The sequence below is a fragment of the Ovis aries genome, chromosome 2, assembly GCF_016772045.2.
Source record: "Ovis aries strain OAR_USU_Benz2616 breed Rambouillet chromosome 2, ARS-UI_Ramb_v3.0, whole genome shotgun sequence".
Taxonomy (NCBI): domain Eukaryota; kingdom Metazoa; phylum Chordata; class Mammalia; order Artiodactyla; family Bovidae; genus Ovis; species Ovis aries.
This window is the reverse complement of record NC_056055.1, coordinates 243,655,017-243,682,757: the sequence shown is the minus strand read 5'-3', so window position 1 is coordinate 243,682,757 and position 27,741 is coordinate 243,655,017. Positions and strand designations below refer to the sequence as shown.

Here is a 27,741-nt window from a genome sequence, read left to right as displayed (position 1 = left end):
GTTGCTTGCTGGTGGCTTCACTCATTCGGGTGTTAGCAGAATTCAGCTCCCTGCGTTTGTAGCAGAGACATCTCTGTTACCTTGCTGACTGTCATCTAGGAGATTCCCTAGCTCCCAGGGGAGTCACTCTGGTCCTTGCAGAGGCCCCACCCCACCCCACCCTACTCCCCGCCTCATCTCAGAAGCAGCAACAAGGCAGTGAAGTCTTCCTCACACTCTCACTCTCTGGCCTGACTCTCATCTGGGAAAGATTCCCTCCTCTTTTAAGGACTCAAGTGATTAGACTGGGTCCACCTGGATGATCCAGGATAATCTCCCATCTCAAGGGCCATAACCTTAATCACATCTGCAAAGTGTCTTTTGCCCTGTAAGATAACAGATTCAGGGATTCTGGGATTAGGTCGCAGACATCTTCTGGAGCTGTGATCCTGCCTATCACGCCCAGGAGGTAACGGAGATCAAATTAAAAAACACATCAGTATCCATCCAGTGCAAACACCTCCTTTTATAGGGAGGAAAACTGAGGCCCTGGGAGCTTCCTAAGTGCCTACCCAAGACCATACAGGTCTGCAGGTCCTTGGCAGAGCTGGTTTCCCACCCCCTGGCTGGGTGTCACAGCCTCTGTCCGTGACATCACTCCACGCGGCTTTCTCATGGAAAAACTTTCAACTTTCCGAAGCCCTTTCTACCAGCCGTGTTTGCCTGTGATCCTTTCGCCCTCCTGCAGAGCGGGCACAGAGTGGCTGGTCTCCAGAACTGGCATGAGCAAGTGCTCACCTACTTCTCTCTCTAGGGGTGGAGAGGATCAGAAAGAGACAGGACAAGAGAACCCCCAGCGAGGCCCATGCCTGGGGAAAGGAAGAGAGAGGGAGAGGGCACTTCCCTCCCCAGGCCAAGCCCTCTGCGCGCATCAACCTCTTTCATCCTCCCAAGCGTTCTGCAGGGGGAGGCCTTGCCCGCCTAGACTCTCAGCTAAGATTGGTTTGGCTGCCTATGAGAGTAAGAAAAAGAACAGATAGCCGCTGCCACAGTAAGGCTGTTTAACAATCAACCGTAAAAGCAAGAAGCACTTATCTAGCTCGTGAGTCTCCTGGCTGGATGGGTCTCGGCGGGGAGCTTTCATATGTTTGTGCTCCAGCTACTCCGGGTCTCTCAGCAGCTCTTTGGATTTCGTCAGGGCTCTATTGCATGTTTGGGGTGGAGCGCTGTGAGCTAGTCAAAAATGGCCCTGGAGGGGACTGCTGGGGCAACAAGTCTGCTCCACGTGTCTCGGCCTCTAACAGGTCAGCCTGGGTCTGTTCTCACGGCCGTCAGATACATGGGAGGGCTTTTTCAAGCCTCTGCTTATTCCATATTTACTTAAATTCCACTGGCCAGAGCAAGTCACACAGCCAAGCCCAGGGGGGATTACGCAAATTCTAGGACAAAGGTTGTAGATACAGTGAGGCAATTAATACAACCAGTCTACATACTAACTTAGACTAAACGGAGATTTATTTTTCTAGTGTGTAAAGGATGTCAGAAAATAGGAGTTAGGGCAACTGGATGGGATCATTAGAGATTCAGACTCCTCAGCACACAGTTTCTCATCCTTATAGCCCAAAATGGTTGCAAGAGCTCCAGCTATCACATCCATATGCCAGGCAGCAAGATGGAAGAAGAAAAGTGACAAGGGTAGGGCCCCTTCATTTTAAAGAGACTCCCTAGAAGTCCCACACTTTAGCTTATCGCTCATTGGCAAGCACATTGTTACATGGCCACTCCTAGCTGCCGAAAAGCTTGAGAAAGTGTAATCTTTTATTAAGGAAGAATGTGCCCAGCAAAGAACCAGGATTCTGTTAATCTGAGAAAGGAAGAATGGATATTTGGTAGGCAGTGGATACTGTCTGCCACAACCCATTTTACAGGTGAGATACCGGGGCTCAGAGAAAGGGGTAGCTGGCCTGAAGTAATAGTGTCACCTGAGCTTAAGAGATGGGACCTGAACCCTGGATGCCGCTCCTTCTCCCATCTTCCGCCATCGCCACTACCATTCATGATCTTTTGCTAAGCTCTCAGCTACTCACTGTGCTGTTTGAGAGTCTGAGCGGCCCAGACAGTGACACCTGGCTGATGTCCCCTGATCCTTTACTCTGGGCCACGTCCTGTGCTAAACACTTTAGATACAGGTCTTCATTTAACCTTGCCAGCATCCTTGCCACTGTCCCCACAGAAGGCTGAGTTAGGTCCCCTGATTCGAGGGCCAGGCTCTTCCCGCCTTGCTAGTCCAGATGCTGGGATGGGACTGGTTCCCGCTGAGTGGCCTCAGATGAGACCAGGGTGCCCGAGCAGCCCACTAAGGGGTGGACCGTTGGATGTTTCCACAACACGAAGCCCAGGGCTGGACCTCAGCCTGCTCAGATCACACTTGTGGAGAGGGCCAGACAATCAGGAGAAAAAAACAACCTGGGTTTCCGAGTCAGGCAGACCTGGGTCCTGATCCCAGCCCCACTGCTTGGGAGCTGAGGCACACTGGGCAGGAGACATAGATCTGAGTCTCTCTTTCCTCATCTGTAAAATGGACTGTCTGATCGTGTGGCCCCAGGTGGATACAGCTAAATCGACAGTGAGTCAAGGGAAGAGAGAATGAGATGAACTGCCAGCTGCCGCCCCAGACAGGAGGTTTTTCTCAGGTTTAAGAAAAAGAATAATAGTATCTCCTGGACCAACTTTTTCTCCCCTCCAAACTATGTTCCTCAGATTACTGGTTCCAAAACACAATAGCTATTATGTGGAAAAGGCTTCCTGGGCGGTGCTAGTCGTAAAGAACCCACCTGCCAATGCAGGAGACTAAGAGATGCAGATTTGATTCCTGGGTCGGGAAGATCCCCTGGAGGAGGGCATGGCAACCCGCTCCAGTGTTCTTGCCTGGAGAATCCTACAGACGGAGGAGCCGGCAGGAGACAGTCCACAGGGTCGCAAAGAGTTGGACACAACTGAGCCTCACACAAGCCATATTGCCTTCTCCTGGATGCTGCCTGAGGCCATGTACCCCAAGGTCAGTGGCCTCACCTAGGTTGCTGAAGGGCTAAAAAATGAGAGCCAGCCTCCCATCCTTCCTCCTCTCCTCTTCCTTTCTTCCTGTACCAAGTATCGCCTGAGCGCCTGCTCTGAGCTACATACTGTTCCACGCACTAGGGATAGACTGAATAAGAGCCACAAGGCCCCCGTCTGCAGAGAAGACGGTGTTCGCACTACAAAGAAAAGAGCATGTGGCCTGGTGGGTGACTGAGGCCGGGCTGATGGTCAGGCAGGGCCGCTCTGAGAAGGTGATGGTTTAGCTGAGACCTGAATGACGAGGAGGCGCTGGTCATGGAAGAACTGGAGGAGGAGGTTTCCGGGCAGAAACACTGTGAGGCCAAGGCCCCGAGGCAAGAATGACCTCAGTGTGATCAGGGACAGAGGCAGCCAGTGTGGGTGGCGCTTGGGAGCCCGTGCGTTTTATTCCCGGTGGAATCCACGGACGGCGTGTGAAGATGTCAGGGAGGCAGTGGGGTCTGAGAGTCTGGGGTTTGGGGTGGTGTCTCTGACTCCCGCAGTGCCAGCGACTCTTCCCCCGCCCCTCTAAGCTCATGGGGTCTTCTGGTGAAAGGGCAAAGGCCGAGTGGGGGTCTCCTTCCTTAGAGCTCAGCACTGAATGAGACCCAAACCCACACTCTCTTGCGGTAGCCAGACCCACAGGCCTCCTGACCTCCTGCCTGTCAAAGGACGCTAGTCCCAGAAGACCCCAAAAACCCCCTCCTCCTATTCCTTCATGCCCTGGGGCAGAAAGAGGCTCGCAGAAGGAAAGGCTCCTTCTCCAGGTTTCGGCTGAAGAAGAGACTGGAAGCTTCCCGCAGGGCTCGCTGGGGGCAGCGGGGCCCCTGACCACCTGCTCCCACTGAGCAAGGCCCTGCCTGGCTGGCCTCCCCCTCCCCCTCTCGACCCCCACAAGCCTCTTTTTGTGCTTGTTCCCTGGGGCTCCATCTTCTTGCAGGGGTCATGGGGCGCCCCTGACCCCATCCCCCTGCCGGTGCGCCCGGCTGGTAATTGAAAATACCAGAATTCCCTAAAGAGCGACTCACAGGGCAACCTGACACCTCAGGGTGGGCGGCGGGCAGCCAGGAGGGACGAGGAATCGTCCAGCTGTTCCCTTTTCTCCGCCGTTAATCCCCCCGGATTCCAGGAGAAAGGCCAGCCCTCGCTGGCCCGCCTTGATCGTCTTCCCGGCGAATGCCTCCTCCCTGCCACACCCAGGGTGACTGGGCTTATAGGATCAGAGCCCGGGTTCGCTGCCTGTAACCCAAGACTACCAGCTAAGCCCACCAAACCCAGACCGCCCTGGCCGTGGGCGACCTGTCTCCACCAACAGCTGAGCGCCCAGAGCCAGGGCGGCCGGATGGGCAGTGGGCCACGCTGTCCTCAGAGGCCCGCTGAGACCCCCTGGCCTCCAGACCACTGTGGTCAGCCTGCCTCGGCCGCAGCCAGCGGAAAGAACAGGAGATGCTGGACGTGCGTGGGCCTGGGTTCACATCCCAGCTCCACGGCTTGGTAACTTTGGGCCAGTGTACCTCATACCTCAGTGCCTCCGCTTCCTCATCTGTGAAAGGGGATAGCCCAGCCTCCTCGGGTTGCTGTGAGTGTTGAACAAGTTAGTTGACGTAAAGCACTTGCCGAAGTGCCTGGCGTGGAGTGGATAAGGAAGTGTCCGGTGTTAGCTGGGGGCCTGCCTTTTTGTGTGTGTTGCCATCCCTGCTGCAGTCCTCCATGGCTTCCCAGTGCCTTCGGGATAAAGTCGCTCCTAAGTCTGGAGATCTGGCCCCCACCTGCCTCTGCAGCCCCGTCCCTCCGCCTGTCCTGAAACTATTTGTCCCACTGCGTCCGGACTCTCTGAGCCTGCAGGCCCCAGAAGACTCTGGCCTGGGCAAATGAGAGGGCAGTCTTGGGCACAAGTCTCTAGGCACAGCTCAGCTCCTCACTCCCTGTGTGACCTTGAAGTCATCATGCCTCTCTGAGCCGGTGTGTGTGTGCGTGTGTGCTCACACACTGTCATGTGTGACTCTGCAACCCCATGGATTGTAGCCTGTCAGGGTCCTCTGTCCGTGGGATTCTCCAGGCAAGAATTCTGGAGTGGGTTGCCATTTCCTTCTCCAGGGAATCTTCCCAAGCCAGGGATCGAACCCACGTCTCCTGCCTCAGTTTCCTCTTCTGCAAATTGCAGCTATTAACCCTCATCCCACACTGTTATTGAGAGGCTCGAACAAAACGCAGGTCAGCTGCTCAGTGGCTAGTGCCCAGTGACACCCCCCAAACACTCACAGCGCTGACCATGTGCTGGGGACCACACTAAGCACCGGAAGTGTTTTCACTCATTCCTCCGCATAACAGCCCCCAAACATGCAACCATTAGGCTCACTTTGCAGGTGAGGAAACCCAGACACTGAGAGCTCTGACCACACCCCCCTCCCCAGGGGTCTATCAATTTCCTTGTTAATTTCCAGTGAGCATTACTTGGAATCAGGCTGATCTCATGGTAACCAGAGGCGCGCTGGTGAAGAGCCTGAAGGCTAGTTCAAGGGCTAGTCCTCCACTGCCTGGCTGTATAAGCCTTGAGCAGGTCACCAAGGACCTCCAAGCCTCAGTTTCTCCATCTGTAAACTAGGGATGTTAATAGCCCCCAGTTCATAGGGCTGTTGTGAGGATTCTGTTATGCTTGTGTCTGGTTCTTTGGAGGAGGGGGAGTTGTTTGCTTTGTCATGTGGGATCTTAGTTCCCCAACTAGGGATTGAATCCATGCCCCTTGGGAGCACAGAGTCCTGACCACTGGGCCAGCAGGGAAGACTCTGCTGCTGCTGCTGCTACTGCTGCTAAGTCGCTTCCGTCGTGTCCGACTCTGTGCAACCCCGTGGACGGCAGCCCACCAGGCCGCCCCATCCCTGGGATTCTCCAGGCAAGAACACTGGAGTGGGTTGCCATTTCCTTCTCCAGTGCATGAAAGTGAAAAATGAAAGTGAAGTTGTTCAGTTGTGTCTGACTCTTGGCGATCCCACGGACTGCAGCCCACCAGGCTCCTCCATCCATGGGATTTCCCAGGCCTGTGTTAATAGGTGTTGAGTGCCTGGAATATGGCGTGGCACAGAACGAGCGCTCAGAAAGAGTTAGGTCAGCAGCTTTATCCTTGTTATGGTTATACACACGCACACAGCCCTGAAAACCCTTCAGGTGACTTCATGGAGCATGACTGTATGTTGCTTTGTCTGGCCACTTACTATCTATGCAGCTTCAGGCAAGTCACTTTACTGTGATTCTCAGTTTTCCCATCTGCTAAATGGGCTGAAGGAGATCTGCTTCACAGGCAGCTGTGAGGATTAATGGGTTTGTGAATGTCAAGGGCTTAACACAGTGCCCAGCTTAGCAGGTGCTTAATAAACACTGGTTAGTGAGGCAGGAGCAAGGAAGACAGTCTCTTTGTTTGACTAAGGAGGAAACTGTAGGGAGTTCAGTTCAGTCGCTCAGTCGTGTCCGACCCTTTGTGACCCCATGGACTGCAGCACGCCAGGCCTCCCTGTCTACCACCAACTCCCGGAGCCTGCTCAAACTCATGTCCATTGTGTTGTAATGCCATCCAACCATCGCATCCTCTGTCGTCCCCTTCTCCTCCTGCCTTCAGTCTTTCCCAGCATCAGGGTCTTTTCCAATGAGTCAGCTCTTTGCATCAGGTGGCCAAAGTATTGGAGTTTCAGCTTCAGCATCAGTCCTTCCAATGAATATTCAAGACTGATTTCCTTTAGGATGGACTGGTTGGATCTCCTTGCAGGGAGCCAGGTGTCTAACCTTCCCAAGAGGCCTGCTGCCCCCTGGCGGGACAAGAAGCTGAGTTGAGGGACAGATGGCCCTCCCTTGGGGGTCGGGCAGATGCAGAAAGAACAGAGGACTACAGGGACACCTGGACCAGGATGTCTCGGGCCCATTTTTCGTAGCTCTTTGAGGTGCTGGAGGGAAGCCTGGACCTGCTTGGGCCCATGCTGGCCCCTCCTGGGCTGATGCAACTCCAGGACCAGGGTCAACCAGGAAGGACAGGCAGGGAGCATTGGAGTGCAAGCTCCTAGGGATCTTCCAGCTGTGCCCACAGTGCAGAGAAGGAACCAGATCCAGAGAGGGGGGTCACCTGCCCAAGACTGCCCCAGCCTGGTTGGAACCAGGCTGATCTCGCGGTAACCAGAGCTGTGCTGGTGAGGAGTCTGAGCCACCAGTTCCAAGAGTCAGCCCTCCACTGCCTGGCTGCATGAGCCACGCATGGCAGATCACTGAATAGCTCCAAGCCTGTTTCTCCATCTATAAACTGGGGATGTTAATAGCCTGCAGCTCATAGGGCAGTCAGTGAGCAGCAGGCCAGAGAGCAGGCCCTGAATCTTCTGACCAAGAGACTGTTCCCTCCCCCCGGGGGACGAAGGGGCGGAGACAGAGCAGGAAACAGGTGGTGCTCATCCTCCAGGAGCCCCTCCCCCTCCCTGGTCTACGATCCTGTCGGTGTGGCCAGAGCCCCGGCAAAGCAGGATTTGGGTGGGAGAAGAGTCAGCCTCAGCCTCCTGTAGGAATTGCCAAGATGGTGGAGACAGGGCATCCGCTTGTCCTGGACCCACCCAGGAGCCAGGAGAGACTACAGGAGGTGCTCCCCCACCCCTGATGAGTCCTCAGCCCCTCCTGGAACCATGAAAACCTCAGGCCCAGAGAGCCAAGGGGGCTCCCCACTCCAGCGACGCCATAGGGATGAACCAGGCCAGGACTCCTGGATGAATCCTGCTCTGGGAGCAGCAGGCCTGGGTTCAGACCCCAGCTCCCCAACGGATGGGCTGTGTGACCTCAGGAAGCCTTGTGCGGCTCTGAGCTTTGGGAGCTGCACCTGTTGGTGGGGCTAATACAGCCCCCTCGCCGACAGTCAGCTCAGGACACACGCGCATGAAGGGTCTGGGGCCACGGCCAACACGATGTAGGCGCTTCGTGCAGGTTCGTCCCATTTAAGAAGAAGGCAACCAGCATGGCGGGGGTGGGGGGGGCATGCTCTGTGAAAGAAGGAATCAAGGAAAGGGCTACGAGCTTGATGTCACTGTGACCCGGGGGCAGCTGACAACCCTCTCCCGACCTCAGTTTCCACGTCGGTAAAATGAGAGAATGGGACTAAATTATTTCTGAGGGTCCTTCTAGCGCCAGGCACAACCTCCTGTGACTTCTCGTCCCCTTGATCTAAGTTCCCTCCATGAGGGCACAAGCAGCGCTGCAGGAAGGGATTGGTGAAGTTCCCGTAACATGCAATTAACATGTTAACGTGCATGGTCCAGCAACATTGTAGTACAGTCACATGTGGGCGCTTAGCACCTCTCCCTAGTGCCAAAACATTCTCATCACCCCAGAAGAAGACCCCGTACCCAGCACTCCCCATGCCCCCTCACCAACCCTTGGCAACCACAATCTACTCACTGCCTCTGTCACCTTATCTATTCCATACAATTGGCACTCGCCCTTAGCACAGATTTGAGGTTTATCTTCATCATAGCATATGACAGTGCTTTATTCTCTTTTATGCCTAAGTAATATTCTGTTATATGTGAATGCCACAATTTGTTTATTCATTCATCTGTTGATAGACATTCATCTGTTGATAAACTGAGCACAGCACACCTCTTGGCTGTTGTGAATAATACTGCTGTAAACATTCATATACAAATATTTGCTTGAATAGCTGCTTTCAGTTCTTTGGAGTATGTGATTAAGAGTGGAATAGCTGGATCATAGGGTAATTCTATGTTTAACTTTTTAAGGAACCACCAAACTTTTCCAAAGTAGCTATGAATTGATTGATTGGTTGGTTTTAACTTTTTCTTTTATTTTGAAAATTAATTTATTTATTTTAATTGGAGGCTAACTACTTTACAATACTGTGGTGGGTTTTGCCATACATTGACATGAATGAGTTTATTTTCATATATTTATTTTTGGCGGTGAGTTTTATTCCTTGCTATATCCTGCCATATAGGAGGCACTTGGTGCAAATTTGTTGAAGGAATGAGTGAATCTCCCACCTTCTCTGCTTCCCTGTTCCGGAGCCCCGTCGCCACATCTAGGGACTCCATAGACTGTAAGCTTCGAGAGAGAATGAATGACATTTAGTCCAACCCGCTCGGAGCCAGATCAGAGAAGGGGCCCAGCGCCTGTCTTGACCTGACGTGGCTGAGCATTGGCAGGTGTGGCTGGAGTTGCCGGCGTCTGTAGCCTAGAGGTGCCCCGTGAGAGCAGCACCTGTGACCCTGTACTCTGTTATCTCCTGCAGGTTGGCTGTGTGACTTAGGCCGGATGCCTTCCCCTCTCTGGTCCCACAGCTGTCTATTGTCTGGGCACCTTTGAGGTTGGGGCAGAAGCTGCACCTTCTCATGCCTGCCCCGACCCCTGACCTCTGACCTCTCTTTCAGCTCCTTCGGCCGTGTCCATCATGCACCAGGTGAGCCGCACCGTGGACAGCATCACCCTCTCGTGGTCCCAGCCCGATCAGCCCAACGGCGTCATCCTGGATTATGAGCTGCAGTACTATGAGAAGGTACCTGTGTTCCTGGGTACTGCCCCCGCCCCCCACCTCACGCAGGGACCCGCTCCCCCAGGCTGGCCTCTGGGCTTCTGCCATCCAGCCAGATGAGGCAGACCAGTGCAGCAGAAAGAGCCCTGGCCTCAGCTCCGCTCCTCCCCGGCTGTGAGGCCTCAGGCGGGTGCCTTGACTTCTCCGAGTCTTGCTTTCCTGGTCTTGGGCATCCGGGCACAATCAGTAAAATGCAGTGGTCACGGCCCTTTCCCCACTGAGACCCCTTTCATCTGGACCCTGAAGGGCCTGATGTTCTGAAAACTGGTTTTCCCAAAAGCCGCATTTCTGAAGTTCCAATTAGTTGTGTGTCCTTCTGAAGCAGAGGTTTGAAACTGCTCAAGAGAGCTTCCATACAAGGGGCGAGAATGGAGCCTCCTCCCCACGGGGCTCTGATTCCAACTAAAACACCTGTTTGCATTTGCCTGAGTGCCCTTTGGATGGGGACAGGGATCTCTCTTTGAGCTTTTAAATCAGACCCCCATGACTCCCTCAGGGACCCAGGGTTGGAAGCCACTGGTGTCGAAGAAAGAGCTCTGGACAAGGAATGAGGAACTGTAGGTTCAAACCCCAGCTCCATCCCTAACCAGCTGTGTGTGACCTTGAGCAGGGATCTTTCTCTGAGCCTCAGTTCCCTCTCGTGTCAAATACGAATGAGACCACCTTTCTTGGGTGGGGGGTGGGGGTCGCTGTGCAGGTGAAGGAGAAAATGGTCTGGCCCTCAGCAGAGATGAGTACTGAGTATGCTTTCCCTTCCTCCCTTTCCTGCCCTGCCTGCCTCTCAGTGAGCAAGGGCTATGTGACGTAAGACCAGGTGAGCTCAGCACATCTGAATGTGGAGGCTGCCCAGTACAGAGGCGGCAGGGGAGAGTGCAGCCGAACATCAGAGGCCCAGGGAACTCCTGACTGATAGCTTTCTTACCTGCTCCCTGAGGCCGTCCCAGGGAGCCACAGAGACCACCCCTGAGAAAGCGGTCACTGGGCTCTCATTCAGACTAAGGTGTAAATGACTGTAGGAAGTACATTAGTTAAGAGTAAGCCCACTGGGAAACAGAAAAGGATGGAAAGGCTTTCCCTGACTGAGAGGAAGAGAGACGGAGGCAGTTCCAGCCAGCCGAGCTGGAGCCCCGCCTTCTGAGGCCCTGCCCAGCCCTTCCACTCTGTTAACTCCTGGCTCAGCTGAACTCTGGTGTGTCTCGGAGGTTCAGCAAACATCTGCCCAACCTCACCCAGCTGGGTTGTTTCCTTGTTCATCCCCTCCTCTCAGCACTGCATTCCAAGAGACCAGGGACCACAACTGTCCCATTCAGCACGTTCTCCCAGGGCCCTGGGGCTGCCTCCAAGGAGACACATGATAAATGGTGGGCAAGTGAACAGGTGAGTGAATTCCTTCCTGCAGTCTTGGTGGAGCGTGGAGTCCTTGCCTTGTCTCTGCCATGTCCCCCGCCTGGCACACAGTAGGCACTCCAGCTGTTGTTGGATGGCCCGAGCCCAGATGATGGGAGGCAGTCAGCTTCTCCCTCACTGGACCATCACGAGGCTTGAAGGAGCTGGGCACCCAGCTCCCAGGGTGGCTGGACCAACTGCTGTCAGGCCCAGGAAGCCCCTGGCTTTGCAGAAGCCAGCCTTCCCACCCCCTCTGGCAGGGATAGCTTAGCAGCCCAGAATTTAAAAAAAAAAAAAAAAAACTAATTAAGAAGCTTTATGATTAAATGAAACTGAAAGTGTTTGTCCCCAAAGACGGGAGCGGAAATGAGAAATCCCAGTGCAGGTCCTGCCTACGACCCATTTCCTACCGAGACGGGAGGGGCTGGGGAGGCTGACAGAGGTATGAACCCGAGGCAGCTCTGCCCTACTTTCTGCTGCTGCCCAGGCATCCCCAGGCCCCTGCCAGGGGTGGCAGGACCAGCAGGCCATGCAGCCACCGCAGTTATCACCTGCTCACCTTCCCTGCGCACTCACTATGTGCTGAGCATACCATCTCTGGTAACCCCATTCCTCCTTGTGGCAGTGTGATTCATCCCATTAGACAGGAGGGAAAACTGAGGCAAGGAGAAGCTGTGTGACATGTCCAAGAGCACTCAGCTGCTAAGTGGCGGAGCAAGGATTTGACGCTCTCCTCTTACTCTTCACCTGGCCCTCCTGCCTCCCAGTTTTCTCCCAGAGATGTTCTAGGATGACTGTTAAGAGGTGGATAGGACCAGACTCTGATGGAGAATTCTAGGCACAAGTGATGAGAGCGGGGCAGACCTGAGGTACAGCTGTTAGCCGCTCCTCCCAGGGCCTGGGTGCAGAAAGAGGCAGCTTGGCTCTGCCAATGGGGAGACAAACGTCCGTTCACTCAGCATTCACTGTCATCAGCTTTGGACTGGGCCCTGACCTGGATGCTGGGTTCACTCAGAGTAACCATGCTTGCCTGGAGACCTGAGGACTTCACAGTTCAGTTCAGTTCAGTGGTTCAGTCGTGTCTGACTCTTTGCGCCCCCATGGACCACAGCACGCCAGGCCTCCCTGTCCATCACCAACTCCTGGAGTTTACCCAAACTCATGCCCATTGAGTCAGTGATGCCATCCAACCATCTCATCCTCTGTCATCCCCTTCTCCTCCTGCCTTCAATCTTTCCCAGCATCAGGGTCTTTTCCAGTGAGTCAGTTCTTCGTGTCAGGTGGCCAAAGTATTGGAGTTTCAGCTTCAGCATCAGTCCTTCCAATGAATACCCAGGACTGATCTCCTTTAGAATGGGCTGGTTGGATCTCCTTGCAGTCCAAAGGACTCTGAAGAGTCTTCTCCAACACCACAGTTCAAAAGCATCAATTCTTCAGTGCTCAGCTTTCTTTATAGTCCAACTCTCACATCCATACATGACTACTGGAAAAACCATAGCATTGACTAGAGAGACCTTTGTTGGCAAAATAATGTCTCTGCTTTTCAATATGCTATCTAGGTTGGTCATAAGTTTCCTTCCAAGCGTCTTTTCATTTCATGGCTGCAGTCACCATCTCCAGTGATTTTGGAGCCCCAAAAAATAAAGTCAGCCGCTGTTTCCACTGCTTCCCCATCTATTTGCCATGAAGTGATGGGACTGGATGCCATGATCTTAGTTTTCTGAATATTGAGTTTTAAACCAACTTTTTCACTCTCCTCTCTCACTTTCATCAAGAGGCTCTTTAGTTCTTCTTCACTTTCTGCCATAAGGGTGGTGTCATCTGCATATCTGAGGTTATTGATATTTCTCCTGGCAATCTAGATTCCAGCTTGTGCTTCTTCCAGCCCAGCATTTCTCATGATGTACTCTGCATAGAAGTTAAATAAGCAGGGTGACAATATACAGCCTTGACATACTCCTTTTCCTACTTGGAACCAGTCCAAGTTGTTCCATGTCCAGTTCTAACTGAGTTGTGGATGTGACTGGAGATGGAAGACTTCACAGCCCAGGGGAAAAGACAGGTTCAGACACAGCTATTAGACAAGATGTGATACAAGCCATAGAAAAGCCAGCAAAGTTTTCAGGGAGACACCAAGGAAATGCTTATAATTCTGGCTTGGATGAGAGGAAGTCTTCATTTAAGTGACAGTTGAACAGAACCTTGAAAGATGCTAGGAGTTCAGACAGAGAAGTGATGAGGGAGGGATTTTTCTGGGCAGCAAGAAAGGCCTGTGCAAAGGCCCCAGGGCAGGAATGTGCTAGCAGCACTCAGCGAACAAAGAAGAGAGTGGAAGAGCCAGGGCCACAAGGGAGAGAGCAGTAGGGGAGGAGCTTGGGAAGGGAGGCGGGTCGGGTTGTGGTGGGTCTTCCAGGCCTTTAGGGTCTGGATTCAATTTGATAGAGTCTGATAGGAAGCCATCAGGAGATTTGGGAATGATGTGATCTGATTCATATCGCTTTAAAGATTCCTATAACTTGCCACGTGGAGAATAGACTGCAAGGGGGTCCCAGGGACACAGGTAGACCCAACACGGGGCTCTCATGGGATGCCAAGTGGGAGATGAGCATGGTGTGGAGTTGGAGGGCTGGCAGCAGAGATGTGAGGAGCTGACCGATCCAACCAGTATTTCGGACCTCAGAGGACCAGGGAAGCGTGAAGGAGGACTCCTGGTGGACGGTGGAGCCTTTTCCTCGGGACAGATGCAGGCCTTGTGATCTGCAGGTATAGGTTCGGTACTTATGTGCGCTTAGTCGCTCAGTCGTGTCTGACCCTTTACGACCCCATGGACTGTAGCCCACCAGGCTCCTCTGTCCATGGGATTCTCCAGGCAAGAACACTGGAGCGGGTTGCCATTTCCTCCTCCAGGGATCTTCCCAACCCAGGGGTTGACCCCGCATCTCTTGTGTCTCCTGCGCTGGCAGGAGAATTCTTTGCCAGGGGTAGGGAGGTGTAGTCAAGAACAGACAAGTGTGCAGGCAAGTGGGCAGAGGACACACGGAAGTGAAAGGTTAGGATCCAAGAGAATGGCAAGGTTTAAGGAGAGGAAAAAAAGTTGTAGCTGAACGTCTCAGAGGAGACACCAGCAGAGGGCTGGGAGGAGAGTCAAGAGCGGTTTCTGCCCCTGGGCCCTCGGGTAGGGCTGTGACATCCCCGCACCACCTCTGCCTTCCCGAATCAGCCCCACTGGGGAGGCGCGCCAGGCTGCTGGCGGGAGTGGGGGGATTATTTCTAGGTAAGCCGGCTCTCACCAGCTCTGCAGTCCTCCTGGTGCCTGCCATCGATTTCTTTAATGAGGGCTCCAGATCCTCCCAGGTAGGGGAGTCCAAACCGAGCCCTGCCGTTCCGTGTGGGCCCCACCCCCCAGCCCTCCCCCTCCTCCCCGCCTTCTTCAGAAAGGGCTCTTTTGGAGCGGGTTCTGGCTTGGCCTTTCCCCGGCTCCACGGGGATTTCCCAGCCTGCCCGGAGCCCGGAGCTGACAACCGCTTCGCAGGGAGGCTTCTGGATGCCGCTGACGAATGGCGAATGGCGTTAGCCAGACCGGGGCGGGCCGCTCCCATTGGCTCCGGCGTCCCAGGGGAGGTGGCCTCCTTTGGCAGCTGCCCCGGAGCACACAGGTTCACACTCCCCTCGGCTCCCCGCAAGGGCTCAAGACGAGTCCTTTGTGAGGCGCATGGGCCCGCGTAGGCCACATCAATTTATGTGTTTATTCAACAGAAACTTCTACTTGGCAGAAGTGGAAGGGAAGGATACTCCAGAGAGAGGCAGCAAAGGTGGGGAGAGCAGGGGTGAACTATGAAAGGCCAGGCTGCACTCAGGTTGTTGCCGAGTGTACGTGGAGCAGTAGCGACACGGAGATGCCTGTTCACTCACTCGCTCTCGCATGCATTCATTTAATGAACATTGGTGAAGGCTTATTCTATCACGTGTTGATGATAACCACGATGGCGGTAGCCCCCGTTTACTCTTTTGTGTGTTAGCGATTGTTGTTCAGTTGCCAAGTTGTGGCCAACTCTTTCCGACCCCGTGGACTACAGCGTGCCAGGCTTCTCTGTCCCAAGTTCATGGCCGATGAATCAGTGATGTCATCCAACCGTCTCATCCTCTGTCACCCTCTTCTCCTCCTGCCCTCAATCTTTCCCAGCAATCAGGGTCTTTTCCAATGAGTCGGTTCTTTGCATCCGGTGGGCAAAGTATTGGAACTTCAGCTTCAGCATCAGTCCTTCCAATGAGTATTCAGGGTTGATTTCCTTTAAGATTGACTGTTTTGATCTCCTTTCTGTCCAAGTGACTCTCAAGGGTCTTCTCCAGCACCACAGTTAGAAAGCATCAATTCTTCGGCACTCTGCAGTCTTTATGATCTAACTCTCGCATCCGTACATGACTACCGGAAAGACCATAGGCTTGTCTATGCCAAAAGCTTTGCCCGGTTCTTCCTATTAAACTTCCACAGCCACTCTGTATAGTATATAGTGGTGTGATTCCACTTTAGAGATGAGAACACTGAGACTGAGAGGGCTTAATAAATGTACCCGTGCCTCATTGGTGCACTGTGTAAGGCCTTAAACTAAGTGCTAGTGAATTTCATACTAAATTTCTTCCCATAATCCATCATTGCTTAATCTTTATTCAGATAATGGAACTTCAAAGAGAGAAAAAAGAGAGAGTGAGGAGAGGGAAGGAAATCGATGGCTCTAGACAGTATCTCCAGTGTGCCAAGCACTGCCTGATCAAATTTTATCTTCACAACAACCCTGAAAAATTGGCATTTATTGCTCCATTTTCTGGAATAGAAAACAGGGGCTCAGAGAAGTGAAGGGCTTTCCCCAAGATTATAATGCAGAGCAGTGGAAGAACTGGCATCTGAAATGACCTCCAGTCCCCTGCATGGCTCAGACAGTAAAGAATCTGTCTGCAATGCAGGAGACCCAGGATGGATCCCTAGATCGGGAAGATGCTCTGGAGGGGGAAATGGCAACCCACTCCAGTATTCTTGCCTGGGCAATTCCAGGGGCAGAGGAGCCTGGCGGGCTACAGTCCATGGAGTCGCAAAGAGTCAGACACAAATGAGCAACTAACAAACATGCCAATCCCCTGCTCAGCCCTGTGTCTGGTTTTAGAGAAGGGATCCACTCAGGTTAGTGCCTCAGCTTCCCAAGGCAGCTATGCCTCTAGCAGTTCCCTCCCATCTACCTCATATAATCAAAAACTTCTAGCCTCTCTTAAGTGGGGGACCCACCTAGTATGCAGAATCCAAGCCCCTTTTTCGAGCCTGAGCCCATCCCATGTTGGACAGCGGCACCTACTGGCCAAATCTGGTACTGCTCCGTAGATTTCATAAATAAATAGTCTCAACAGTTTAATTAATATTCATTCATTCATTCATTATGTCAGTAGTTAGTGAGCAGGTACTGTGTGCCCAGCCTGAGGGTCCCAGAGATAAGCCAGACACGCTTTCTGCCCCAGATATCCCACAGGCTGTGGAGAAGACACGTTTATATCAGAACGATGGGTAGGAGAGGAGACAAAGGACCTGCAGTCTCTGACTGGGACATTTCGGAGGGCTCCCAGGCTTCCCAGATAGCTCAGTTGGTAAAGAATCCACCTGCAGTGCAGGAGACCCCAGTTCAATTCCTGTGTCAGAAAGATCCCCTGGAGAAGAAATAGGCTACCCACTCCAGTATTCTTGGGCTTCCCTTGTGGCTCAGCTGGTAAAGAATCTGCCCACGATGCAGGAGACCTGGGTTCGATCCCTGGGTTGGGACGATCCCCTGGAGAAGGGAAAGGCTACCCACTCCAGTATTCTGGCCTGGAGAATTCCGTGGACACAGTCCATGGGGTCGCAAAGAGTCAGACACAACTGAGCGACTTTCACTCCCACTTTCCCCAGCCAAGGTAGTAACTGTGCTGAGTCTTGAATGATAAGTAAGAGAACTGCCGGACAAATGAGGAAAGCGTAGCCTAGATGGGCAACGGCACTTGCAAAGGCTCAGGGTGTCCAGGGAAGGTCAGACTGGCCAATAAAATACAGGACACCAGGTTACATTTGAATTTTCTTTTAACATTTTAGTATAATACCTCAAAGACTGAACAGGACATGCTTTACTAAAAATTAGTCATTGTTTAGCTGAAATCCAGATTTAGCTGAGCATTCTATTTTGTTTTGTTTTTCTAAATCTGGCAACCCCAGCAGGGAAAGGGGAAGCAGCTCCATATGTCTGGAGCCTAGAGGACCCTGGGGATGTGGCAAGAGAGACCAGGAAAAGCCGGGTCATGGAAAGTCTAGAACTGGGGAAGGACTCTGCACACAGGCCCCTGTGCCTGGTCCAGGGGAGCAAAATACAGCCCCTTCCCTCTGGAGCTTACTGTCAAGGGAGAGACATAAGCCTGGGCCCAGGGCAACGGAACACAGCAGAAACCGCCACCCCCCCCCCCCCACCACCAGCCCATGGTACCAATAGCAAGTGTTCCAGGGCTCAGAGGAGGAGAGACACATCTGGCTGGGAAATCAAGGAGGCTTCCTGGAGGAGGGGGCAGGCAATCTGGCAAGGCTAAAGAGACTTCCTACCTGCTGCTGCCCCCACATCCCAGGCTTTTTCGTACCTCCTTGCCTTTGTACCTACTGCTCCTTTCCGGGACCACCCTCCCCCTTCTTTGCCTGGGTGACTTGTAGTTATTAAGGTTCCATTTCAGTCCCCCCCACTCGTCAAGATACATTCCATGGCTTCATCTGCTATCCCCGACCCAGGCCAGGTCACATGCCCTTGGGCTCATTGTGCTTACCCCGCCCGTGTAAGCCTTTCATACATATCAATTCATTTCTTTCTCTAAACAGTCCTTTGAGGTAGCTGTTATTATTATTCTCCCCATAATACAGATGAAGTAAAGGAGGTAGGGAGAAGTTAAGAACCTTGCCCAAGATCACAAAAGTCATAGAGTCAGGATTTGAACCCAGAAAGTCTGGCTCCAGTTTGTTGTTTTAACCTCTATATGATAATAACACTGTAACTACAATGTAGTTGTATAATTACATAATAGGATAGTAGTTACAATTATTATCTATAATAACATTGCCCACACTGAATTTGTTGCATGAGAGTTTTCAAGGGCTCTGTGTACCCAGACATATACATGACTGACATGTACACTCAGGCGCACATTTTTCTACATAAAGGCTCCTAGCTTTTCATTAGTTTCTCAAAGAGGTTCACGATCCTCCAAGTGTTAAGACCTCCACACCATTTGCTTTACTAAACTGAGCTCCCCAAGGAGGCCAGGGCTTGTGCTTTACCCACTGGGGGCCCCTGGTACCCAACTCAGGGTCTAGTACAAATAGGGTATGTGGGGAGGGTTTTCTGGGTAGCTGACAGACACCTGAACAAGCACCATGGAGGCTGATAAAAATCTGCCTCAGCTCAAGCACTCCTCCATTCTCAGTGCGCCAGCCAGATCTCTGTCTGGTCCCAGACTCCTCGGATCCTCCTGGGCAGTGCTCAGATCAGAATTGGCATTCTGCATCTCTCAAAGGAGGGAACATCAGGTCCTGGGTATCCAAAGGCATGCATATGTGAGGTGGTTCCATGCAGGAACCTGGTTTTAACTCCTAAGGCAGCCACCTTAAGGTCACAACTGATATATGTGACCCTGAGCATTGTTTCCCCTTTCTGGGTCTTAATTCTTGCCTTACTGAAACATGCTGAGGCTGAATGGGGGGTCCTTCCACTTAATCCATTGAGGCATGGGGCAAAGAGGGGGAAGCAGAAGTGAATAAGGTGGAGCCTCTCCTTGCTGTCTCTAAGAACTCACAGCCTCGTCTTCAGGGTCTGCACACAGTGGCCAGTCAGTCTGTGTGTATCAGTCAGCTATTGTTGAGATGATGCTGCAGAACAAACAGTTCCAACAATCCAGCGGCTTACAATCCAGTGGCTGTTTTTCCTGCTCATGGGTTTTTGTCTTTGGGTCAACTGAGGTGGTGCTGTTTCAGCCTAGGAGTTAGGGCAAGGACTTCTTCACATGTTTCCCCTTCTGGAACCAGCAGTTACCCAAGTTAAGCCTCACCATGACAGATGGCAGAAGCCCAGGAGACTGAGTCAAATCAACAAGTGCCTGTAAAGCCCCTACTTGCATTACATCCTCTAGCGTATTCCAGCAGCCAAACCAAGTCACAGGAACAAACTCACCATCTGTGAGGCAAAGAAATACCTTCTGCCTTCTTTTGTGGGAAGTGTTGCAAATCATATGCCGAAGATGTAGGCATGTCATTCTGTTATAGGGAAGGAGCGAAATCTTTGGAACCACAGAATTTGTCCAGTAGCCAGACCTGCCCCCAAGTGGCAGGAGGAGGTGGTGGACTCGGGCACAGCCTCACTAACTGTTTTCTCTGTTCCTCGGCAGGAGCTGAGTGAGTACAACGCCACAGCCATAAAAAGCCCCACCAACACGGTCACTGTGCAGGGCCTCAAAGCCGGCGCCATCTATGTCTTCCAGGTGCGGGCACGCACCGTGGCAGGCTACGGGCGCTACAGTGGCAAGATGTATTTCCAGACCATGACCGAAGGTGAGTGGGGGCCAGAGCGCAGGAGGAGGGCCTTGACTCTACAGACAGAACAAGGGGCGCCGCATCTATAAAGTGCCTTTGTGCAAATTAGCAAGGGCTCCTTCCCCCCTTCTAGATGTCATTCTCCCTCCATCCTGGGTGAGAACGCTCGTGCACTATACCAACTGCACAGCCACATATGCAGGCACTGTTTCTGTGGCCCAGAAAGGATATGGACTCCTCCGTTACCATCGTGTCCTTTCCCAGGACCCTTGGGAGCCTAGCCTCAACTTGCAAAGCGACTCTGAGCAAGTCACTTCCATTCCCTGGTCCAGTTTCTTCTCATCTATAAAAATCAAAGTGTTATATTCCATCTGAGGGAGCAAACGTATCTTATCCATACATCACACCAATGACATGCATTCGGATTGAGACGCATTCTGAAGTGGCATCTGAACTCAACAGGGAGAAGTGCTGGGATGGATTAGTAATGTCTTTCCCTGGACAAGAGAATGGGAAGTTGCAGCCCATGTGCTCGGTGTCTCCGAGTCTGGGACCACATGGTCTCTAAGCACCTTCCTGCTCCAGTAATCTTTGAGAAGCCACATAGTTAAAGAATGCAGGCTCTAATGCCTGACAGATGGAAATTACAGTGCTGATTGAGCTCTACCTGTGTGGTCCTGAGTAACTCATCTTACCTCTCTGAGCCTCAATTTTCCCATTTATAAATGGGGATGATAACAGCTAACTCATTATCAGCATCATCATGAAACTAGTGTCAGGAAGGGCATAAAAGTACAGGCCCGAGCACAGGGTTGGCATTAGGTCTCACATGGTTAGTGCTCACCAAAATAGAGTTAAGGTCATAGTTGTCACTGCTGTGAGTCTGGGGGTCTTTTCCCCAACCAGCCAAACTCCAGAGCAGAATATTTATGACCACACTGCAGCATCCCTTCTCAGCATCTGCTTCAACCCCTGGACATAGGCCTCAGCCTGTGCCGAGTTAAACATCTCAGGGGCTCCTGGACCCCTGAGTTCTTGTCTTATCACAAAAATCCTCCCTTATAGCTCCACCATCACCTCTAGCACTCAGCTCCTCTGTAAAATCCCCCTTCCTCATGGCCAGAGTTTTTCACCTCTCTAGGTCCTCTTGTATGTTGGTTGAGGGTCACTGACCTGGGGATTAGGGGGCTGTCCCAAGATCTTTATTAATTCCACTAATATGTGCTTGTGCTAAGGATGCAGAAATGACCTAGTCCCTGACTTCAGCAAGCTCCTGCCTGGGCCTGGAGGCAATGAGAAGTAATAAGAATAAAGTGTTAAATAATGAAGATCTTGATGCCACTGAGAATGCACTGAGGGGTTTCCAAGAGCCAGGACCAATGCTGAGTGCATTTTACACATTATCTTGCTTAAGCCCATGGCCTTGGGTTAAACAGACCTGGAATCAAATGTTGGCACTGGCCACTGTCTAACTGTGTAAACTTAGGCAAGTCACGATTTTGCGAAGCCTCAGTTTTCTGATCTGATAAATGGGATAATTACACGTAGGATATCATAGAACTGTTCTGAGACTCACACAAGGTACATACCTACCCATGATAGGCTCTTAAAACACTTAAAAACAATAATAGTTTATATTTACTGAGTACTCACTATGTGCTACAAGTTACTGTAAGTGGGCTTTTTTTTAATGTGTTTGTTTATTTGGGGCTGGGGCTTTGCTGGTGCATGCGGGATTTCTCTAGCTGCAGCGAGCTGGTGGCTACTCTCTATTGCTGTGTTTGCTCTTACTGCAGTGTCTTCTCTCGTTGCGGAGCACCGTCTCTAGCGTGTGCAGGCTCAGTGGTAGTGGTACACGGGCTTAGCTGCCCCGTGGCGTGTGGGATCTTTCCATACCAGGCAGAAAACCCACGTCCCCTGCACTGGCAGGCACATTCTTAACCGCTGGACCACCAGGGAAGCCCCACTCTACGTGTTTTACCCAAAAATCCTATGATGGGAACTATTATCCTCTCCACTTTACAAATGAGGAAACTGAGCCACAGAGATAAGTCACTTTACCAGAGATCGCACAGATAGTAAGTGGCACCACTGGAGCTGAAACCCAAGGAGTTTGGCTTGAGAGTCTGTGTTTTGACCTGCCTGTGTATATGCCTGTCAGCGTATTATTATTCAGTTCAGTTCAGTTCAGTCACTCAGTCGTGTCCAACTCTTTGCAGCCCCACAGACTGCAACACACCAGGCCTCCCTGTCCATCACCAATTCCTGGAGTTCACTCAGACTTATATCCATCGAGTTGGTGATGCCATCCAACCATCTCATCCTCTGTCGTCCCCTTCTCCCACCCTCAATCTTTCCCAGCATCAGGATCTTTTCCAGTGAGTCAGTTCTTCGCATAGGTGGCCAAAGTATTGGAGTTTCAGCTTCAGCATCAGTCCTTCCAATGAATATTCAGGACTGATTTCCTTTAGGACGGACTGGTTGGCTCTCCTTATTGATTTTCATATCTACATTGAGATGTAGGCATTATGCCCATTTTATAGATGAGAAGTTGAGTGCCGGAGCAGTTCATGGATTTGTCCAAGGTAACTTGTGAGGGAGTAACAGCCAGTTCTCCACCTGATGCTCTGTCTGGAGTGGCAGAGAGTCTGGGGATGCCAGGAGAGCCAGGGCAGTGGGGATGCAGGGGGTTATGACCCCCTGAGCCAGGCTGAGAACAGTGTGCTGTGCTTCCTCTCCAGCCGAGTACCAGACAAGCATCCAGGAGAAGCTGCCGCTCATCATTGGCTCCTCGGCGGCCGGCCTGGTCTTCCTCATCGCCGTGGTGGTCATCGCCATCGTGTGTAACAGGTGGGTGATGTCCCCCTGCCTGGGCCAGGCCTGGGTTCCGAGAGGGCTGCCCATCCATTCTGCCATCCCTGAACAGGGTCTATGACCAGAGGGGGCAGGAGGGGCTCGGGGAGGCCCGGAGACCCCCAAGTGGCCTCCCACCGGCTAAATGGCCACAGTTGGCAGTCCATCCATTTGGTCAGGTGTTGCCCTGGACAAGCCCATGCTCCACGGAGGTGGCTCACCGAGACACTAATACTTCAGCGCGAAGGGACAGCTCCGAACAGTGGGCAGCAAAGACTGCACAGTGCAGGAAGCCAGGGGACAGTGAGGGAGAGTACAGATCGCCCCACTTTCTGCTCTAGCAAAAGCCCCTTCGTGAACAGGGCCTGAAGCAGGCTGAGGAGCTCAGCTGGCTGAGGTGGCCAGAAAGAGAGGGGACATAGACAGGGCCAGGTGTCTGGCATCCAAGGTACTGGCACAGCAAGCACAAAGGCAAGCAGTGGCACTGGTTCCTGGACTTCTGCTGGACTTAGTGTACAGACTGTCCCTTCTTCCTTAGAGCTTTCTACTTTATTTATTTTTGGCCACACTGCATGGCCTGCAGGATCTTATTTTCCCATCCAGGGATCGAACCTGTGCCCCCTGCAGGTGGAAGGGCAGAGTTCTAACCACTGGACCACCAGGGAAGTCCCAAGAGCTTCCCACTTGAGAACAGACTAGGTCTTAAGGTCAGATGGACAGAAGCCTCTGGGTTTCTGGGACCAGGGGCCACGGCCAGAGATGCCTTTGCTCTTTGAAAGGGGCTTGGCTGGAGAGGGAAGAGGGGAACCAGTGAGCCTGGACTTGAAGTTGGAGAGGTGGGAAGGGCTGGGGGCAGGGGGAACCAGGGAAGGTGAGCTTGCGAGGCAAGGGTCCAGCAGGGAATTCTCTGGCACGGAGGTGGTTTCCAGGGCCTGCCCACCCTCTGCCTATCACCTGCTGTGGCTCCCATCTCCCCGGGCGCCTCCAGGTGGCTCCAGCCCTTTGCTCTTGTTCCAGAAGACGGGGGTTTGAACGTGCCGACTCGGAGTACACAGATAAGCTGCAACACTACACCAGCGGCCACAGTACGTATACCCCGGCAGGGCCGGCACCCCGGGATCCTTCACTTGTCAGCTCCCCAGCAACCTCTCCAGCCTCCTTTCTCTGTCTGCCTCCTCCCTTGCTGCAGTCAGACTGAATGTCGAGCTGTTGTTCCCTGAACGTGAACATTCTGTTCCTCCTGCCTGGAGCACTCTTCCCTCTCTTGCCCTGGCTAGCTCACTCCCTCAGGCTTCATCTGTACAAACCCCTCTGAGAAGCCGTCCTTGCTCCCCACTCTCCCCTGGATGCACAGCGCCCCCACCTGGCTGCATGGTGATGGTCGTCTCCCTGTCCCTCCACCATTATAGTGGGAGCACTTGGGGACCTGAAATCGTGTCTGACAGTCGCCACCACCTCCCCGGTGTCCGCTGGCTGCCCAGCACACAGCAGGCACCGGACAGACTGGCAGAATAAATGTCGGGTATGCCAAAATGTTCGTTCGGGTTTTTCCATAAGATGGTATGGGAAACGAAATTTTGGGCCAACCCAGTACATGATCTGAGTGAGACGATGGGGACCCCAGGCTCTGACCGCGGAGGGGAGAGAAGGGAGCCGGGAGGCCCATTCTTGTGCCGCTCAGTGACTCCTTGGCTGCCTCTTCCCAACCCCACACCGTGTCCTGGTTTCCTTCACTGTCCCATGCCACCTTCGGCCAGGGCTGGGGGCACATGTGCCAGACACACCCAGAGCAGATGTCTCCTCCCAGGGGCGCCAAGCAGAGAGAAGAACAGAGTGTAGATTCCTCTCCGTCTGATCTTGGCAGAACCAACAATCTGTGGGGGAGAGGAGATAGGATCCTCACTTTGGCTCACTTGGCAAATGGGAATTCCAAGTGGGTCCCCTATAGACTCTCAAACTGTACTCAGTGGGATACCCTAGGGCTTCTCAGATAGTTCCCAAGTGAGGGGTCATCCGCACACCCCTTCAGTTGCCATGTATTTGTTGTGGCCCATCACGTACATCAGGCTCTGCTTCAGGTGCTGGGGACACGCAAGTAAACAAACCCCATATTCCCGCCCTGATGGAACTTATATTCTAGTGGGAGGGACAATAAACTATTACATTTAGAATGGATAAACAAGGTCCTCATGGATGGGGCAGGGAACTATACTCAATATCCTATGATACACCATCGTGGAAAAGAATATAGAAAAAGAATGTGTATATGTGTATAACTGAGTCACTTTGCTGTACAGCAGAGATGGGCACAACAAGCCAACTCAACTATACTTCAGTTTTTAAAAAGTGACAGGCATTTTTAATATAAATGCAAAATATTGATAAACTTAAAAAATAGGGTTTACATTTTCTGCAAGATTAAAAGAATTCTGAAGATTGGTTGTACATCAGTATGACTGTACTTAATAATACTGAACTGCACATTTTGAAATGGTTAAAATTGTGCAATTTATATTAGGCAAATTTAGCACAATTTTTAAACAGAATATAATAAAAAATCCTAGGAAAAAATTTTTTAATACATGCAATAAATGAGCAAAGTGTATGGTATATCAGAAGATGAAAGTGCTGTGGGGAAAAAAAACAAGGTAGGAAGGGGTGATTCAGAGCTGCAGGGGTTCAGTTTCAGTTCAGTCGCTCAGTTGTGTCTGACTCTTTGCAATTCCATGGACTGCAGCACGCCAGGCTTCTCTGTCCATCACCAACTCTCAGAGCTTGCTCAAACTCATATCCATCGAGTCGGTGATGCTATCCAACCATCTCATCTCTGTCGTCCCCTTCTCCTGCCTTCAGTCTTTCCAAGCATCAGAGTCTTTTTCAGTGAATCACTTCTTCACATCAGGTGGCCAAAGTAGTGGAGTTTCAGCTTCAGCATCAGTCCTTCCAGTGAATATTCAGGACTGATCTCCTTTAGGATGGACTGGTTGGATCTCCTTGCAGTCCAAGGGACTCTCAAGAGTCTTCTCCAACACCACAGTTCAAGCATCTTGCTCAGCTTTCTTCACAGTCCAACTCTCACATCCATACATGACTACTGGAAAAACTATAGCCTTGAATAGACGGACCTTTGTTGACAAAGTAATGTCTCTGCTTTTTAATATGCTATCTAGGTTGGCCATAACTTTTCTTCCAAGGAGCAAGCGTCTTTTAATTTCATGGCAGCAGTCACCATCTGCAGTGATTTTGGAGCCCAAAAAAGTAAAGCCTCTCACCATTTCCATTTTTTCCCCATCTATTTGCCATGAAGTGATGGGACCAGATGCCGTGATCTTGTTTTCTGAATGTTGAGTTTTAAGCCAACTTTTTCTCTCTCCTCTTTCACTTTCATCAAGAGGCTCTTTAGTTCTTTTCTTCTTCATTTTGCAATGCCAAAGAATGTTCAAACTACCGCACAATTGTACTCATCTCACACCCCAGCAAAGTAATGCTCAGAATTCTCCAAGCAGGGGTTAGAACAGTGTTTTTAATGTTAATTTGGGAACGCTGTACTGGGTTTTTGTTGCTGTACACAGGCTTTCTGTAGTTGCCAAGAGAGGGGGATACTCCCCAGCTGTGGAGTGTGGGCTCCAGGTCTCGAGGGCTTCAGGAGTTGCAGCACGTGGGCTCAGTAGTTGTGGCACACGGGCTTACTTGCCCCGGGGCATGTGGAATCTTCCTGGGCCAGGAATCAAACTCATGTCCCCTGCAGTGGCAGGCGGATTCTTAACCACTGGACCGCCAGGGAAGTCCGGGCCTTGGTTTTAACTCTAAGTGAAATGAGAAGCCTCTGGAAGGGTCTGAGAAAAAGATGCACATGCTCGGAGTTACAGTTTCCACAAGACTTCTCTGGCAGCCCTGTGGAACATGGACGGGGCGGTGCCAGGCAGGGACAGAGCAGGGACCGGGAGGTGGCCTTTGGGATCATCCAGGGAAGTGCTTTTCCCTGGTGGCTGGACCAGGGTGGCAGCAGGGGAGGTGGTGGGAAGGCGGAGGGTTCTGACACACTTTGAAAGTAGAGCCACTGGATTCTCTGCAGTACTAGATATGGGGTATAAAATAAAGAGCAGAGTCAAGGAGTTCTTGATATTAAGCCTCTGTGTGTATGTGTGTGTGTGTGTGTGTGTGTGTGTGTGTGTGTGTGTGTGCGCACGCGTGCGCGCACGCTTTGCTCAGTCATGTCCGACTCTTTGCGACCCCATGAACTGTAGCCCACCAGGCTCGTCTGTCCATGGAATTTCCCAGGCAAGAATATTGGAGTAGGTAGCTATTTCCTGCTCTAGGGGATCTTCCCAACCTGGGGATCAAACCTGTGTCTCTTACAGCTCCTGCACTGGTAGGCAGATTCTTTACCGCTGTGCCACCTGGGAGGCCCCTCTGGGTAAGACTTAATTTGGAGTAAAAGTTCTTGAGCTTAAAAATCATTTTTAGACATCAATGTAAAAATAATTAAACCATTAACATTTCCAGGAGACAATTTAGGTAACTATTTAATTGATACGTGGAGGGAAAAGCACTTTCTAAGCACAAAAGCAATGAAAGGATCATAAGACAAACGTGGACAAATTTAACCACACAGAAATAAAGATCCACCTGTATGTTAAAAATAAAACTCATCAATTCCATCGCCCCAGCCTGTTCCCCAAGTAATAAAATCATGATATAGCTAAACATATTGTGTTCTATGGGCCAAGAGCTACTTTAATGCTCAACGTGCATTTCCTCATTTAACCCTGATCATTTCCCACTCTGAATATGAGGAAACCAGGGCACAGAGAGGTCCCGCAGTTGTGCGGGGCAAACGCTGGGATACAAACACAGTCTTGGCCACGCTGTGTTACCTACACCCTTCTGAGTAAGACAGGCTCACACGCTCCATCACCTGGAGCCATTCAGGAGCGTCACTATTTAGAGCAGCAAGTCAGTAACAAGGAAACAGGTGACACAGGGATTTATTTTAAAAATAGACTCCAGAATAGAACGTGTTGTTCATAAATCAACGCATTCTCAAGCTCATGCTCCTCCTCTCTGCATCTGAGCAAGATTTTGTTGTTTTGTTTTTTTCTCAAAACACTGCCAGCCCCGTGATCACATATCTACCAGCAACCCTGTGTGGCTGGGACAGAGGAGGAAGCTGAGGCCTGGCTATGTGTGTGACTGACCCAAGGTCACCCTCATGGGCTCATGTTTTCCGTTGTCCAGCAAATGCTGGATGAGTGCTGACGTCTATGGTGCCTGGACA

The 27,741-nt window shown here is 51.8% G+C and overlaps 1 protein-coding gene across 3 annotated transcripts in view; it reads left to right on the top strand.

Moving 5' to 3' along the window:
- EPHB2 (EPH receptor B2) overlaps positions 1 to 27,741 on the top strand; it is a 215,785-nt gene that overhangs the window by 169,337 nt on the left and 18,707 nt on the right. The window contains exons 6-9 of one of the 3 annotated variants that reach the window (XM_042244590.2): positions 9,486 to 9,610; positions 19,559 to 19,628; positions 22,352 to 22,460; positions 23,481 to 23,548. In XM_042244590.2, the coding sequence (XP_042100524.1) occupies positions 9,486 to 9,610; positions 19,559 to 19,628; positions 22,352 to 22,460; positions 23,481 to 23,548 (372 nt within the window). Of the gene's footprint in view, positions 1 to 9,485; positions 9,611 to 19,465; positions 19,629 to 22,351; positions 22,461 to 23,480; positions 23,549 to 27,741 lie in introns of all 3 variants that reach the window. The other 2 variants (XM_042244591.2, XM_012152536.5) reach the window with 2 other exon arrangements.